Here is an 18,948-nt window from a genome sequence, read left to right on the forward strand (position 1 = left end):
GGTAAATCGGGGACATACACCTGCACCAGTCTGTTGTGTTGCCCAATGTGCAGGGTCTCTAGTGCAGTGCCGGCTTCAATAGGCCTCAGTAACTGGCGGCTGCTGATTCAGGTGAGGGTCCCAGGGCCTCTGCTAAGCGGTGATACTTGGTTCAGCCTTGAGCAGGACCAGAACCATGGTCTCCAGCACAGGCCCCGCCCTCACTGACTGGGTCCATAACATGAATAAAGCATGCCCACTTTCTGGGCCAGTCTCTTGCTATTTGGTTAATACTGCCTTCCATTGGCATGACATTTTATGGGTCACCCACGTGCAGTAGTTCATCTGAGTCTTCTCTGTAAAGCAGACTTTTATTCCCATTCTCCAGAAGAGGATGTGTGCTCAGAGGATACAAGCCCTGTCACCGAAGTCCACATCTGGCATCCCTTTCTTGTCCCTCTGTATGGCCGCTTCAGTATAACTGGAATCATGGGCATGTTACAGGCACAGACCAAATTTTTGTGTGTCGGGGGGGTGCTAAGGGACCTGGGTCTTGGCGAACGTTGTTCTAGTACACTGATCTTGCAATGAGAATGAAAATAAGCTTTTAAGGGAGGGGTTAGGGTAATGCAGGAAGAATTATAAGCAATATGAATTTATTTTTTTGGAAACAAAATCCCCCAAATAATGCCTGAACCCAAAGGGTACATAAAAATGGCCAAAAATATTTTAAAATAATAGATTTGAAGATCATTTGTAGCTTTTTTCCTCATAACATGAATGCTTTCAGCAGGACAGTAAATTACAAACCATATCAAATCATGTTAAGGCAGATGATCAATCTGGTTGCATTTGTACTACTCCTGGGAAAGTAATCGTGTTGGAGCTGTTCCTCCCAGCTATTTGGTCAGTTGGTCCAGGAAAGGGCAGTCCTGGAGTCAGCAGGTGGGGTGCTGGGCCTTGCCTGTCTTGTCACTGCTCGTTCTGCTGGCCCTCTGTGACGGAAGCAGACACGGAACCCTGGCCCTTGTTGACATCACTGATGCACACCCACTGCCCATCAACGGATTCCTTCCACAGGGTCACCTGCAAGCCAGCACACGGAGCCTGTCACAGGTCTGCACCCCTCACCTTCTCAGGTCCCCCATCAGGCCATGACTAGGCTTGTGAGTCAACAAAAATCCCCACAGATTAAGAAAGAAGGGGTAGGGAGAGTGACCTCACCAAGATGGTGACAAAGGGTGTTCCTGACTTAGGCTCCCCCCACAGGAAGAACTATTCATGAACAAGAAACCACTGAGGGAATCCTAGAAGAGCACAGTGAGGCTGAAGCACCTCCCTCCACCACCGAGACCAAGATACTGTACCAGAAGGCTAAGTGGGAAGGCTACGTGCTGACTGCATGGCCCCCCACCCAGGTTGGCATAACACCATGTGCAACCTATGGTTCCTCCAGAAGGAAAAGAGCACAGGGGTGACATCCAGCATTGTAAGTTGTCGCTTTGTGGGGCTCAATTACTGGGAATCTGATTGTGACTAAGTGGGGAGGGCTTCTAGGAACTGGCACTGGAATATTAACAGACAGAAAAGCTGAGTCACAGCCCCCCCTTCCTGCTGCAGTTCCTGGCCCTTGCTGCCTCACATCCAGAAAGCTTGTTCAGAAAAATCTGGGAGGTCCCTGAAGTTGGGCTGCCCAGGTAGCAGACCTGAGTCCTAGCCCAAACAGCTGAAGAGCATGGCCCCCAGGCCCATCAGACAGCAAGGGCTCACTACAACACCTGGAAGTTGCATGACCCTGCAACTCTAGCAGAAAGGGGCGTGGACAGAGCTGGAGGCCCCCCACAGCAAAAGCCAATGGCCTTATTTCACCAGGAAACTTAGGGACAGGTTGGCTTGAGTCAAGACCACAAAAAAAATATGACTGGCCTTACAGTTGCTTTTCCCATTGTGCCAGGGCAGGAAAACTACTTTTTATCTAAGCAGAACATGCAGGAAGCTGTAGAGCCCATCCTACAGCCCTGCTTACAGTGGCACTAGAATAGAGCACACAGTGTGTGGCTTCCCATCTACACAGCAAAACTAGTGGCCTCATCTAACTAGGATAGTCAGTCTTCACTCTTGCCTAATTTGCATCTCCAAACAACAGTCTGGGAAGACTCACAGAGAGGCCAGTCCTGACTGTATAGAAAGCCTAACCAGAGAATCCAGGCAACAGTGAAGTCCATCCTCTAGGCTCACATGAGGATCACAGAAAACCAGGTAAATACAACACCAAAGGAAATTAAAGCTCTGACTAAATGAAGATCTATGAACTGTGGGACAAAGAATTCAGAACAATCCTCTTCAGTTTAGTGAACTACAAGCACATATAGACAACTAAATGAAATTAAGTTCAACTAAAATAGACACCATTAAAAAACCAAAAAAACAAAAAACCACCAGAAACTAACTGAAAAATGTAGCAGAGCTTCAAAAGCAGAGTTGACCATGTAGAAGAACTAATCAGCAACCTGGAGGACAGGACATTGGAAATTACCCAGAGGAACAAAACAGAAAAATACTAAAGACTGCAATGGGACATAATGAAAAGAAGCAGTATTTGCATTAGGGGAATTCCAGAAGATGAGAAAGGGACATAGAGTATATTTCAAGCAATGATGCCTGAAAACTTCCCAAACTTGGGGAGAGAAATAGACCTCTAGATCCAGGAGGCTCTAAACAGGCTAAACCCAAACAAAGCTATAAAAAGATGTTGTAATTGTCAAAAGTCAAAGAATTTTAAAAGCAGCTAGAGAAAAAAGTTAGATACAAGGGAACCCCCATAAGACTATGAGCAGATTTCTCCATAGAAGCTTTTCAGGCCAGAAGAAAATGGGATGACACATTCAAAATACTGAAAGAAAAAAAACCTGTTAACCAAGAATACTACAGCAGGCAAAAGTGTCCTTCAGAAATGAAGAGGAGATGGACTTTCTTGAATAAACAAAAGCTGAAGGAACTCATCACAGCTACACCTGCCTTACAAGAAATGCTAAAGGGAGTTCTTTGAGTAGAAATAAAAGGTTGCTTATTAACATTATATAAGGCAGCATAAAACTCACTGGTAATGATAATACATAGTTAAAGTTGGATTCTGTAATATGACAGTGGTGTGTAATTCACTTATAACTCCTTTACAAGTTAAAACATGTAGTAAAAAATAATCATACCTACTGTTATTAGTTATACATTATAAAATATGTAAATTGTAACATCACTAACCTAAAATGTAAGGGTGAGGAAAAGTAAAAGTGTAAAGATTAGGAATTCTACTGAAGTTAAGATGTTTTATGTAAGTCTTATAGCCACACGGGAAAAGCCTGTAGTAATCAGACAAAAGAACATGACAAGTCAAAGCATACTGATACTATTAGAAATCAAAACACAAAAAAAGAACAAGAAACAACAATGGATCAACAAAACAGAAAGCAATGATAAAATAGCAATTATGTAAGGCCTTAACTTATTAATAATTACTTCAAATGTAAATGGATTAAAGTCTCCAATCAAGACAACAAATGGCTGAATGAATACAAAAACCAAGATCCAACACTATGCTTCACACAAGAGATTCAGTTAGCCTTCAAGACAGACACTAAGAAAGGATAGGAAAAGATATTTCAAGCAAATGGTAATCACAAGGAAAGCAGGGGTAGCTATACTTATATCACACAAAATAGACTTTAAAAATAGTAAAGAGACAAAAGGGGCCGTGCACCTGGGAGGCTCAGTCGGTTAAGTGTCTGCCTTCAGCTCAGGTCATGATCCCGGAGTTCTGGGATCGAGTCCCGCATCGGGCTCCCTGCTCAGCGGGGAGTCTGCTTCTCCCTCTGCCCTTCACCCTACTTGTGCTCTCTCTCTCAAAAATAAATAAAATCTTTAAAAAAAAAAAAAAGAGAAAGGCATCAACATATCAAGAAGATATAACAGTTCTAACTACAAATAAAAAACTAACAACTAAACAGAGAAAGCGTAATACAAAAATAGTTGGGGACTTGAATACTCTCAGCAATGGATGGATCATCCAGACAGATAATAAGGAAACAGTGGATTTGAACAACAGTATAGACCAAATGGGCCTAACATATGCAGAACCTTCTGATAGCAGAATATACATTAAGTGCATATGAAACATTTTCTATATGTTACACCCAAAACAAGTCTTAGCAAATTAAACACTGAAATCAAACCAAGTATCTTCTCTAACCATAATGGTATGAAACTAGAAATCAATAGGAAGAGGAAACTAAGAAATTCACAAATACACGCAAATTACTCTCTTGAACAACCAATGGATCAAAGAAGAAATGAAATAAATTATTTTGAAACAAAAATAGAAACCCAATATACCAAAACTTACAGGATGCAGCAAAAGCAGTTCTTAAAGGGAAGTTTATAGCAGTAAATGCCTACATTAAGAAGCAAGACCTATCCCAAATAAATAACCTAATCCTATGCCTTAAGGAATTAGAAAAAGAACAAACTTCACCCAAAGCTAGCAGAAGGAAGGAAATAAATATCACAGCAGAAATAAATGAAACAGAGAACAGGAAAATAGAAAAGATTAATTAAGAGTTGGCTCTTTGACAAGATAAAACTGACACAACTTTAGCTAAATTAACCAAAGAAAAAAAGAGTACCCAAAACAAAATTATAAATGAAAAAGGAGACATTCCAAATGATAATCACAGCAATAAAGTAAGATGTTACCACGAAACAACTGTGTCAACAAACTGGACCTAGAAAAAATGAACAAATTTTCAGAAACCTAGAACATCAATCACCAAGTACTGAATCAGGAAGAAAAAATCTGAATAAAAAATTAAAAAATTTTCTGAAATAGAATGAACCAATAATCAAAAATCTCCTAGTGTAAAAAAGCCCAGGACCAGATGGCTTCACTGGTGAATTTAACAAACATTTAAGGAATTAATATCAAGCCTCAAAATCTTCCAAAAAAATAAAAAAGAAACACACCCACACACTCATTATATGAGGCTAACATTGCCCCGATACCAAAGCCAGAAAAGGATATTACCAGAACAGAAAACTATGGACAAATAACTCTGATGAATATAGATGCAAACTGAATTTGACAGTATATTTAAAGGATCACTTGACATGATCAATCAGGATCATGGAATGCAAGGATAATTCAATATATGCGAATCAGTCAATGTGATACCTCACAATAGAATGAAAGAAGAATCCTATCACTCAGTAGATGCAGAGAAAGCATTTGACAACATATAACATCTGTTTGTGGTAACTCCTAAAGGCATATATGCTAAGCCCACAGCTAATATAATACTTTTCAACACAGTACTGGAAGTCCTTGCCAGAGCAGTCAGGCAAGAAAAAAAAAAAGACATCAGAACTGGTAAGGAAAAACTAAAATGTCTCTATTTTATATGTCAAGATTTTATATACAGAAAATCCTAAAGATTTCATCAAAAAACTTAGATCTAAATAATGAATTCATTAAAGGTGCAGGACACAAAAGTAACATACAAAAATCAGTAGCGTTTCTATACACTAAGAACAAATTATCTAAAAAAAATGATCCTTACAATAGCATCAAAAACGATAAAATACTTATGAATGAACTTAACCAAAGAGGTGAAAGATCTCTACTCTGAAAACTACAAGACAGGGATGAAAGAAACTGAAGGCACAAATAAATGGAAAGGTATCTTTTTTTTTTTTTTAAGATTTTATTTATTCATTTGAGACACAGAGATACAGAGAGAGAGAGAAAGCATGAGCAGGGAGAGAGGCAGAGGCAGAGGGAGAAGCAGGCTCCTCGCTGAGCCAGGAGCCCGATGTGGGGCTCGATCCCAGGACCCCGGGATCATGACCTGAGCTGAAGGCAGACGCTTAACCATCTGAGCCACCCAGGCGCCCCTGGAAAGGTATCTTGTTCATAGATTAGAAGAACCAACATTGTTAAAATGTCAATACTACGAAAAGCCATCTATAGATTCAATGCAATTCCTATCAAGATTCCAATGGCATTTTTTACAAAAGTAGAAAAAAAAGCATCCTAACATTTATATGGAACCACGAAAGACCCCAAATGTCCAAAGCAACCCTGAGAAAGAACAAAGTGGGAGGCATCATACTTTTTGATTTTAAGCTACAAAGCTATAGTAATCAAAACAGTATGGTACTGGTATGAGAACAAATAGATAAATGGAACAGAATCAAAAGCCCAGAAATAAGCCCAAGCATATATGGTTAACTAATAACTGGCAAGGGAGCCAAGAATACTCAACGGAGAAAGGACAGTCTCTTTAATAAATGGTGGTGGATAAACTGGATATTCGCATGTAAAGAATAAAACTAGACCCTTATCTTATACCACTCACAAAAATTAACTTGAAATAGATTAAAACTTAAATATAAGACCTGAAACCATAAAACTCCTAGGAGAAAATGTAAGAAACAAGCTCTTTGGCATGGGTACTGGCAATGATTTTTTGGATGTGACACCTAAAACATAAGCAACAAAGTATAAACAAGTGGGACAGTATTAAACTAAAAAGTTTCTGCACAGCAAAACAATCAACAATGTGAAAAGACAACCTACAGACTGGGAATAAGTATTTGCAAGTCATACATCAGATAAGGAGTTAATATCCAAATATCAAAAGAATTCCTAAAACTCAATACCAGAAAGCCAAATAATCGAATTAGAAAATGGGCAAAAGACCTGAATAGACCATTTCTCCAAAAAAGATCTACAAAGGCCAGTAGGTACATGAAAAGGTGCTCAACATAACTCATCACTGGGGAAATGCAAATCGAAATCACAGTAAGATAGCACCTCACACGTTAGAATGGCCATCATCAAAAAGACAAAAACAAGTACTGGCAAGGAGAGAACCCCTTGCTCATGCTTGGTGGGATTGTAAACTGGTACAGCTGCTATGGAAAACAGTACGGAGGATCCTCAACAAAATTAAAAATAGAACTATATGGTCCAGCAGTTTGACTTCTGGGTATTTATCTGAAGAAAATGAAAACACTATCTTGAAAAGTATCTGCACTCCAATTCACTGTAGCATTATTTACAATAGCCAAGACATGGAAACAACCTAAGTGTCTACTGACAGATGAATGGATAAAGAAGTCATGGTACATATATATATACAATGGAATATTATTCAGCCATAAAAAAAGTAAGGAAATTCTGTCATTTGTGACAATGTGGGTGGACTTTGAGGGCATTATGATAAGTGAAAGAAAGACTAACACTGTATGATCCCACTTATATATGTTGAATCTAAAAACAAACCTAAAAACACCCATAAAAGACCCAAAACCAGTCACAGAAGAGTTCAGATTTGTGGTTACCAGAGTTGGGAGTTGAGGGTCAAAAAGTATACACTTGCAGTTGTAAGACATAGAAGTACTAGGGATGTAATGATGACCATAGTCACACTGTCTCTGTGAAAACTGTGAGAGACTAAATGGTCTATGTGCAAACTGTTAAGGGACTAAATCCCAAGTGTTCTCATCACAAGGAAAAGCTTTTCTTTTTCCCTTTTTCTTTATTGTATCTATATGAAATGATGGATGCTACACTTACTGTGCTGATCATAGTACATGTAAGTCAAACCATTATGCTATACACTTTAAACTTTTGATGTAGGTCTATTATATTTCAATAAAACTGGAAAAAGAACACCTCAAAAAATAAGAAAAACAGAGAGGGGGGCAATGCTGTAAATAATAATGCTATAACATGAAATAACAGTAATAGTTGTAATACTACTACTACTAATAGATAACAACAATGGATGTTGTTTTAACCAAGTTGCTGTAGCTTCTGTGAGGCGATACAGGGGAAGAGAACAGTGGTTCTCAAAACATGGTCTCTAGACCAGGGCATCTGCAGCGACCAGGAGCTTGGGAAAACTGCAAATTCTTGGGTCCTCGCCCAGACGCACTGACTGAGAAGCTCTGGGGGTGGGCTTGGCAATACATGTCTTAACAAGTTTAGTACTAAAGTCTGAGAAGTGTGCTAGAGGCAGATGACAGATGAGTAAGTATGTTATTTCTACACTGAAGTAAACAGCAGAAGAAACAGCTAAGCATTGAAAAGGTTTGTTCCTGGAGAATGAAAATTAGGAGAAAGCATTAAAAAATCATAACCTAATAAAAACTACCTCAAGCTATGTACATGTATTTGATAAAAAAAAAATGATTTTAAGAATTCCTGCTTTAGAGACAGACTATCTACTACACATGCACTGTGCAGAATGCTCTAGACTGAGAACATACTAAGTCCTGTAGTGAAGGAATACTATGCAGACAGCAATAGAGTTGAGCTGTTTGTAGGAAACAGGCTGATAAAGAAGATGATAAAGAAGAAGAAGAAGCATAAAAGAATAATGACAGACTACAAAAGTGGAATGTCCAACCAGGCACTTGCCTACTGCCTTGTAAACACTATGGTGGGGCTCCTCAGTCAAGTCAGGGTCTGTTGGCCTGTCCTGGGTGCCACCAAACCTGGGGTCTAGTCCTGTCTCTGGCACTTACTAGAATAAAGAGGATTAGATTAGTTTTCTTTAGGGTCATTCCAGCTCTAAAATTCTATAGCTTTGAGATGGGGCCTACTAGATCTTTCTGGGACTACTACACATGAAAGGGACCCCTGGCTGGATAAAAACTACAGAGGGTCTCAAAGAGGTATTATTTATAAACCCATGTGCACAGCATTACTGACAACACCCAAAGGTGGAAGCACCCCAGTGTCCATCAATGTATGTGTGGATAAATAAAATGTGGTAGAACAGAGTATTATTCAATCTTAAAAAGGAAAGAAATGGACACATGGTACAACATAGATGAGGACACTACAGGATTCCACTTACATTGAGTCCCTAGAGCAGTCAAATTCACAAAGACGGGAAGTGGGACAGTGCTCAGGGCTGGGGGGCTGGGGTGAGTAGGAGTTAGTGTTCAGTGAGGAGGGAGTTTCATCTGGGAAAGATGAAAACAGTTCCAGAGGTGCATGGTGGTGACGGTTGCCCAATAATGTGAATGTACTCAAAACTACTGAACTGTACACTTAAAAATGGTTTAGATGGGTGAACTATGTACTCTGTCATGATTAAAAAAGAAAGCTGCCTCCAGAAAGGAAGAAGTAATAAGCCACTGCCATCTCCCTAGCTGACCTCTTCTCTCAGGCAGAGGATCCATAACTTTATATGGTGGGTTTCAGTGCAGTAGTCAGGATTTTTCAAGTGCATTCGCTTTGTTGCTATATTGTTCTGAGCTACTCTTTGTCTCCATGTCCCTTCCTTTGTACGGCTCATAGCACAGTAGGAAGAGGTATAGTGGGTGAATAATAACACCCATGAATTACACTGATTTTTAGAAATATGCCTCTTAGGTGTCTGACAAAAACCTTCCAATCTTTTTGCTTTTGTGTGAGATTTTTTTTTTTTTTTAATCTATAACATTTTAAGCAGTGCTAATTGAATGTCACCATGAAGAGAAGGTGGTCAAATGGTTAAGGCAACAGACTACCAGGGCAGTCAGTGTCTTTAGAGTTAACTCAAGCCTGATTACTGACTCTGCCACCTAAGAGCTTTGTGACCCTATGCAAGCCTAACTACCACTGTCAGCTTCTTTCATATTTGTAAAGGGGGGAAAAACAACCTCGGGGCGGGGGGTGGGGGGTGGGGGGTTGTAAGATTTAGTGATGTAATTAAGAGATGTGCTCAAAACACAGTCCTCATTAAGGCTCCTTCCAAGCCTGTCATCACATGGAGAATCCAACTGCACTTTCCAGTGGGCACATTAAAGACAAACAGGACCCTGTCCACCATGTCATGGAAATGGAGTGTACCTTATTGTCTCCGCCTGAGACAGCCAGGATGTTGGCTGTGATGGACCAGCTCACATGCCACACAACATCACTGAACTTGTGCAATAGTTTGGGTGACCACGTATTGCCTGAGGTGTCATCACAAGTCCAGATGAACACACGACCATCCTGGGAAAAGACAGGCTAGAATCAGGGAAGGTAAGGCAGGGATCTTGAACTGGGGATATCCTCTCGATCTATAGGCATATTGGACTTCGGCAGGAATGGGGTGGGGGATTCAGCACAACGCATAGCCGAGGCCTTCCTGGGTGTGGATACCTGTGACGGCCGATTTCCAACCCAGCATTATCCCTTTACCCCACGAACACATTTCACATTGGTTCAGTCTCCCAGGTTCTCGTGCTCATATTGGTTTCAGGTATGGACTTTACATTGCTAACTCTAAAATTTTCTCTGGGTTCTCCTCATGTCTGCCAAGTTACTTCCTTGTTTTGGCTCCCTCTGGCTCTAATTTTCTCAACCGAATGGGTATGGCTGTCTGTAAACCAAGCTAGAGAATGAGAAGGGACAAGTTGAAAAAGTCCATCTCAAATTCAGGACCAAACATAACAGGCTCAAATGAAGCCTGGCTAACCTTTGTCTATGGTGGGGTTGGCATATAATTTAAAGGGTTGTCCTTAGTCTTTCCTTTGTAATCTGTCTGTGAAGACTGAAAAGGTAGGTGAGTCCAAGATCCTAGAACTTCCGACTGCCCCTGGTCCCTGCTTGGGAATGCTTTCAGAATATACCTGGGCAGCTCTAATCCCCAGCTGCACAATGCTGAGGAGGGGACACTGGTCCAGGGTTTGGCCTAGCTCATGGCTCGGTGGAAGCAAGCCACTTGTGCTTTCTGATCAAGCCTTTGCCATAGCATGACCTGGCTCCAAGCACTCTCCTACTTGCACTGGTCCAAAGGTGCCTGTTGCCCTGCCCTTACCTTTTTAGACTTTACCTTAGGGGGACCGGAAGGTTTGATGGGACTTACTCAGAGATTAAACAACACGGGAGGCTCTCATGGATCTGAGCTGACCTGGGAGCAACTGGCGATGGTGCTGGTGGGCAGGCCAATGGAGGGGGCCCAGGCCACATCTCGAACCCAGTCACTGTGCGCTTCTAGCTTCTGTTCCTCCTTCCACTGGCCGTCCTCCTCCTCCCTAACGGGAGATGAGAGGGAGAATGCAGCAGGAGGTAGCAGCCCAGGTGTGTTTCCCATGCCTCCATCGTACCCCCACCCTGTGGGCTCTGCAGGGGCCAAGAAGCTATTCCATCTTTCTGATTTCATTCGTTGACCTTGTAGATTTTTACTCAGTTCACCAGCTATAAAGGAATCCTCCAAGAAATGTTCCCCCACAGCCAACGGCTCCGGCAGTTGGGAAGTAGGTAAAGAATTAAAGTCCTTGAGCAAGGCCAAGTTGTTTTTAAAGGATGTCCTCTGACAGACTGAAAACAGTATTCTATGGGCAGGAGGGCAAAAGAAGGTGATCCTGTTTCTTGGGAACTGTGGCTGAGTCATAGCAGGTAGGAGGGTAGAAGGTAAGAAGTGTCCCCTTGAGGGTAAGTCCACCAACCCCACTTACTTCCACAGTTTGATGAGGTTGTCACAGCCGCCCGATGCAAACTTCTTGATGTAGTTGGGCTTCTGCCCCGATGGCTGGTCTATGAGGCTTCCAGGTACAACAGCAGGGGCCCAACTGACAGCATTGCAGCCAATCTGTAAAGAGGGGGATTGGGATGACTGCCCTTTTGCCTTGCAACAGAGCACTGCTTCTGCAGACCCAAAGCTGCAGTGTATTTCCCCTCCAATTCTCAGGACAGGATTATGTAGGACAGCTGTTTTGATGAATTAGGGATTAGCCCCCATAATGCTCCTTCAAGGAGTCCTAACAGTGCATGTATTTTTCAGCAATACATATTTAAAGTAGGAGTTAGGGACTCCCAGGAATTTAAGAACATTTTAAAAAATATGAAGAGAGGCACAGATTCAGAAAAACAAGCAAAGTTTAACGAGTTACTCTAAAGCACTCTTGTAACCACTACCAGTTCAAGATATCAAATTGCCATTTACCCAAGAAGCCCTGTCATTATGTCTCACCTGAATCATAGCCCTTCCTCCTCGGTAATATCTTCCTGACTTCTGATTTCTTCCTTTTTTTTCTCTTTAGTTTTGTCACCCAAATATGCATCCCTAGATACTATAGTTTAGTCTTGCCATAAACGTTTTTCTTTTTTTTTTTTTTAAATCTTTTCTAGATCTCCTTATTTATAGATTCCCCTTCTGATCTTTTTTTTCCTTACAATGTTTTTGTTGAAGAAAGACCAGTCATCTGACCTACAGACTCTCAGGCTGATTTGCTATTTCATACTCAGACCTCTGAATTCTTCTGAATTCCTGAAAATTGTCAGCTGGATCCCAGACTGGATCAGACTCAAGTCTGACCCCTTTGTTAAGACTACAGGCAGTATTCTTTCACTGGGAGGCAAATGATGTCAGGTTGTCTTTTTATGTTCTTATGCCTCTTTTATTTATTTTTTAAAGATTTTTATTTATTTGCAAGAGAGAGAATGAGAGACAGAGAGCATGAGAGGGAGGAGGGTCAGAGGGAGAAGCAGACTCCCTGCTGAGCAGGGAGCCTGATGTGGGACTCGATCCCAGGACTCCAGGATCATGACCTGAGCCGAAGGCAGTCGCTTAACCAACTGAGCTACCCAGGTGCCCCTTATGCCTCTTTTAATTCACTGGACATTACAAAATGGTGATTCTGTATTCATTTCTTTGTTATGTATTATATAGAATAATCTAGACAGGAGCAATTCCCTTCATTAATATTTGGCTCCCTATGGGTACAGGTCAGATAGGAAAGGCAGGATAAATGCTTCACACTTTATGAACTGGTTCCCTGCCATTCTTTAAGGATGACTGAGGGGCGCCTGGGTGGCTCAGTCGTTAAGCGTCTGCCTTTGGCTCAGGTCATGATCCCAGGGTCCTGGGATCGAGCCCCGCGTCGGGCTCCCTGCTTGGTGGGCAGCCTGCTTCTCCCTCTCCCACTCCCCCTGCTTGCGTTCCCTCTCTCACTGTGTCTCTCTCTGTCAAATATATAAATAAAATCTTTTTTTAAAAAAAAAAAAGGATGACCGATTCTCTTATTTTTTTATTTCTCAAAAGATTGTACTTATTTGAGAGAGAGTGAGAGAGAGCACAAGCTGGGGTAGGGGCAAGGGAAAAGGGAGGAGCAGGCTCCCCGTTGAGCAGGAAGCCCGATGTGGGACTTGATCCCAGGATCCTGGGATCATGACCTGAGCCAAAGGCAGATGCTTAACCGACTGAGCCACCCAGGTGCCCCTGATTCTCTTTTATATATCATTATGAACTCATGGATTTAAGCGTATTTGTTGGATTTCAGTTCACTGCAATTATTTTCATTTTTCTGACACCTAAATTGTGGTGTGTGTTCAAATTGGCTCCTTTGATAACCCTGGTATGTCCAAGTATGTTTTTGATCATTTCTGTTGGGTATAACAAAATGTTCCAGGCTCATCTTGTATGTATCCCGCCTCAAACCTAAGATCAGCCACTTCCTCAAGAATTAGGGTTTCTTTTAGTGAGAAATTGTATTTCAAGACTATAATCTGGTGCTAGGGATGCCCACTGCCACATAGTTATTTCATCTCCTTTCACACTCAGTGGTCTCAGTCACTGCCAATATAGTAAGTAAAAACATTTTATTTATTATTTATTTTATTTATTTTTTTAAAGATTTTATTTATTTATTTGACAGAGAGAGAGACAGCAAGAGAGGGAACACAAGCAGGGGGAGTGGGGGAGGGAGAAGCAGGCTTCCTGCAGAGCAGGGAGCCCAATGCGGGGCTCAATCCCAGGACCGTGGGATCATGACCTGAGCCAAAGGCAGATGCTTAACTGACTGAGCCACCCAGGCGCCCCTAAGTAAAAACATTTTAAAAAGTGTTTGCAGTGTACTCCCCATTCTCTTCTACAGTTGTTTTTTTGGGGGAAGGGCAGGGTTTGTTTTATGTGCATGGTTACTAACATCAAAAGATCCTAGATCTCCAGCTCTGCTTGTGCCCACTTTTTTTTTTTCTTAAAAGATTTTATTTATTTATTTATTTATTTATTGAGAGAGAGAGAGCATGCGAGTGGGGCGAGGGGGCGAGGGAGAAAAAGAGCCTCAAACAGACTCTGCTGAGCACAGAGCCTGATGCAGGACTCGATCTCACCACCCTGAGATCATGGCCTGAGCTGAAATCAAGGGTCTGATGCTTAACAAATGAGCCACCCAGTGCCCTGTGCCCACTTTTTAAACAGTTGTCTGCTACCTTAAAAGAGCATATGGCCAGTACATCCTATACTCTGCCTTGTAACTCTCATTTAGTCTTAGTTCTCTACAATTAAACTATATTTGATATCTTTCTAGTCATTTTTGTGGTCTGAAGCTTATTCTCTAGTAGATACCCCAGGAAGGGCTAATGGAAACAACAGTCCTTGAGTTCTTTCATAGCAATAACAGTCTGCGTTCTTTCTACTCCAAAGTAAAATTCTAAGAACAGCTTTGAGGTATTACTGACATTCACTGCTCATAAACTGCACAATCTGATGAGCTCTGACACAGGTAAACCCTGTGAAACTACCACTGCAATCACGGTAACAAACATGTCAAAGTGCTAAAAGAAAAAAACTTCCAACAAAAAGTACTCTACCCAGGAAGTTACTCAGAATTGAAGGAGAGAGCGTTCCAGACAAGGAAACGCAAATGGAACTCATGACCACTAAGCTTGCCTTATAAGAAAAGTTAAAGGGTTGTCTTTAAGTTGAAAAGAAAGGGTGCTTATTAGTAACAAGAAAACATATGGAAGTAGAAAACTCACCAGTTAAGGTAAATATATACTAAAGATATTGGATTAATCACATGTAAAGCTAGTATGAAGGTTAAAAGACAAAAGTGGTAAAAACAACTACAATTACAATAATCAGTTAAGAGATACACATGATATAAAGATGCAAAATTTGACTTCAGAACGTAAAATGTGGGTGGACAGTAAAAATGCATTCATGCATAAGTTCTTATCAACTTCAAATAAACTGTTATAAATATGTTATAAATAAATGTAAGCCTCATGGTCACCATAGAGCAAAAACCTATAGTAGATACACAAAAGATGAGAAAGAAATCTAAGTATACCACTAAAGAATGTCATCAAACCACAAAAAGAGTAAGAAAGGAACAGAAAGGAACTACAAAGCAGCCAGAGAATAAAAATGGCAATAGGTACATACCTATCAATAATTATTTTAAATGTAAATGGTCTAAATGCTCCAATCAAAAGACAAAGGATGACTGGATGAAAAAACAAGATCCATCTATATGCTGCCTAGAAGAGATTCACTTCACACCTAAAGACACATAAAGACAAACTGAAGGAACTGGAATAAGATATTCCATGCAAATGGAGGGAAGAAATTTAAAAAAAAGCTGGGGTAGCAGTGCTTAGGTCAGAGTAGACTTTTTTATTTTTTAATTTTTATTTATTTATTTGACAGAGAGAGACACAGCGAGAGAGGGAACACAAGCAGGGGGAGTGGGAGAGGGAGAAGCAGGCTTCCCGCCGAGCAGGGAGCCCGATGCGGGGCTCGATCCCAGGACCCTGGGATCATGACTTGAGCTGATGGCAGACGCTTAACAACTGAGCCACCCAGGCGCCCCGAGTAGACTTTTTTTTTAAAAGCTCCATGCCCGGGGCTTGGTCAATGAAGAATTGGTCAATGAAGAAATTAAAGAAAAAATAAAAAAGATACCTGGAGAAAAATGAAAATGGAAACACAATGGTTCACAATCTTTGAGATGCAGCAAGAGGAATTATTATTTTTTTAAAGATTTTATTTATTTATTATTTGGGGGAGTGGGAGAGGGAGAAGCAGGCTTCCCGCTGAGCAGGGAGCCTGATGCAGGGCTCGATCCCAGAACCCTGGGATAATGACCTGAGCCGAAGGTAGATGCTTAATGACTGAGCCACCCAGGTGCCCCAGCAAAAGGAATTCTAAGAGGAGAATCAATTGTGATACAGGTCTACCTTGAGAAACAAGAAAAATCTCAATCTAACCTTACACCTAAAGGAACTAGAAAAAGAACAAACAAAGCCCAAAGGTAGTAGAAGGAAGGAAATAATAAAAATCAGAAAGGAAATAAATAAAACAGAGACAAACAACAGAAAAGATCAGTGAAAGAGCTGTTTCTTCCAAAAGATAAAAAAAAAAATTGATAAACCTTTGGCCAGACTCATCAAGACAGGACTCAAAATCAGAAATGAAAAAGGAAAAATTACCACCTATACTACAGAAATACACAGGATTATGAGACTACTATGAAAAGTTATATGCCAACAAACTGAACCACCTAGAAGAAATGAATAAATTCCTAGAAATATACAATGTTCCAAGACTGAATGAAGAAGAAACAAAATCTGAACACTTATTACTAGTAATGAAATTGAATTGGTAATCAAAAGACTTACAACAAAAGTCCAGGACTAGATGGCTTCACAGGTGAATTCTACCAAACATTTATTTTTTATTTTAAAAAAGATTTTAAGTAATGTCTTCACCCAATGTGGGGTTCAAACTCGCAACCCCAAGATCAAGAGTTGTGTGCTCCACTGAGTCAGTTAGGTGACTCTCTACCAAACATTTAAAGAATGAGTCTTCTCAAACTATTCCAAAAATAAAAAACAGGAATGAATTCTTCCAAATTCATTCTGTGGGGACAACAGTACCCTGAAGAACTCTGCAACTCAACCTCCAAATAAATAATCCGATTAAAAATGGGCAGAGAGGGACGCTTGGGTGGCTCAGTCGGTTAAGGGTCTGCCTTTGGCTCAGGTCATGATCCCACAGCTCCTTGCTCAGAGGGGAGCCTGCTTCTCCCTCTACCTGCTGCTCCCCCTGCTTGTGCTCTCTCTCTCCCTGACAAATAAAATCTTAAAAAAAAAGGCAAAGGACCTGAATACACATTTTCCCAAAGACATACTGATGACGAACAGATATACGAAAAGATGCCCAGCATCACTATTCAAATGCAAATCAAAACCACAATGAGGTATCACCTCACACCAGTCAGAACGATAGTATCAAAAAGACAAGAAATAACAAGGGTTGCTGAATATGTGGGGAAAAAAGGGAATCCTCATGAACTGTTGGTGGGAGTGTAAATTGGTGTAGCCATTATGGAAAACAGGCTCCTCAAAAAATTAAGAAGAGAAATACCATATGATCCAGCAATTCCACTGTTGGATATTTATCCAAAGAAAACAAAAACACTAATTTGATATCTGCACCCTCATGTTCCCTGCACATTATTTACAACAGCTAAGACATGGAAGCAACCTAAGTGTCCATTGATGGAAGAATAAAAAAAGAAAATGTGGTATATATATGTACAATGGAATATTATTCAACCATAAAAAATGAAACTGTGCCAACTTCAACGATGTGGATGGACCTTTTTTTTGTTTTAAAGATTTTATTTATTTATTTGAGAGAGAGTAAGAGAGAGAGCAGGCACGCTCGAGCAGGGGAGAGGGGCAGAGTGCTTGTGTTCCTGCTCTCGCTCTCTGTCAAATAAATAAATAAAATCTTAAAAAAAAAATTTCCTCTTTTCACAATTTATTTCTCTTAAGGCATTATCTGTTGTACTTATTTGCTCCTGTATTCCTTCTAATTTAGTCTTTATTACTGAAATGATTTTTTATTTCTAATTCTTTCCTAAATTCTGTCACCTCATTTTGGAGTTTTTCTAATTTTGACTTATGGTATTTTTTCACATCTTATAATATTTGAAAAAGGTTTCTTAGCTTCATTTCAATAGTGGGTGATGGTGCTCATCATGGCAAGTGTACTTCTTAATCCCCACTATTTCACCCATCCCCCCATCCCCCTCCTGGAAAAAATTTTTTTTTTCCTAAGAAACATCTTTGAAACATTCAGAACGCTCAGGAATTTGATTAAAGTTAAAGCTCCTAAAAATTCCTCATGTACATTATATACATTCAGAAGAGTATAATGTACATTATATATATTCAGAAGAGTGTAAATTAGTCAAAACCCCTTATAGCCCGCTTACCTCATCCCCTCTTAAATTAGAAACTTCTGAAGTAACATGCTGCCCACCAGCCTCCAAACCAGTTTCTATATTCTCTTCCTTTTTTCTGAGTCAAACTTTATGTGATTTCACCTCAAATACTTTTCTGTTACTTTTATTTGAAATTAGTTTTCCTGACAAAGTGAGGTTCAGGAAAGCCTTTCAAGGTAAGAAGTCTGTTTAGTTAATGTATATGTTGACAGGTGTGACAACCTGCTTTCAGGATTTCTTGGCTCTGTTCCCCCGACTTTGGTCTATATTCTCTTTCCTTTTCCTGTGTCTCGCTCCTGCTCAATTTTGATTTCACTCCCAGTTTCTCCTTACAAGAGGCCCTGTCATGGAAGCAAGCCTTGATGGGTTATAAAGGTCAGATTTCTACAAGCCACTTTAATCTTTCTTAGGGTGGGAGGCTTGCACTCACCTGGTATAATATAGTACAAAACCCCTCCTGGTGAGTTCTCCAAAGATAATACAGATGGCCAGTAAGCATGTGAAAATGTGCCTAATATTAGTCGTTAGAGAAATGTAAACTGAAGCCACAGTGAGGTACCACTTCACACCCAACTGGATGGCTATAACCAAAAAAAAAAAAAAGAGGACAACAAGAGTTGACAAAGATGTGGAGAAACTGAAACCCTTATACAGTGCTGGAAGCCATGTAAAATGGTACGGTTAACTTGGAAAACAGTTTAGCAGTATCTCAAAAAAAGTTAAACAGAGGTTCAGGAGCAAGATGGCGGAGGAGTAGGAGACCTGAATTTCGTCTGGTCTCAGGAATCCAGCTGGATAGGGATCAAACCATTCTGAACACCTACAAACTCAACAGGAGATTGAAGAAAAGAATAGCAGCAACTCTCTGAACAGAAAAGCGACCACTTTCTGGAAGGTAGGACGTGCGGAGAAGTG

At 40.6% G+C, this 18,948-nt stretch overlaps 1 protein-coding gene across 1 annotated transcript; it reads right to left on the bottom strand.

Moving 5' to 3' along the window:
- Positions 1-618: 618 nt before the first annotated feature.
- On the bottom strand, positions 619-11,729 carry SEC13 (SEC13 homolog, nuclear pore and COPII component; the record flags this gene model as incomplete). Its single annotated transcript, XM_031034179.2, has 4 exons — positions 619-1,065; positions 9,878-10,024; positions 10,926-11,049; positions 11,473-11,729. Coding segments are annotated over 4 exons (642 nt in total), but the record flags the coding sequence as incomplete, so codon positions are not given.
- Positions 11,730-18,948: the final 7,219 nt, after the last annotated feature.

Source organism: Leptonychotes weddellii, chromosome 1, assembly GCF_054177405.1.
Source record: "Leptonychotes weddellii isolate Sample4059 chromosome 1, ASM5417740v2, whole genome shotgun sequence".
Classification (NCBI taxonomy): Eukaryota; Metazoa; Chordata; class Mammalia; order Carnivora; family Phocidae; genus Leptonychotes; species Leptonychotes weddellii.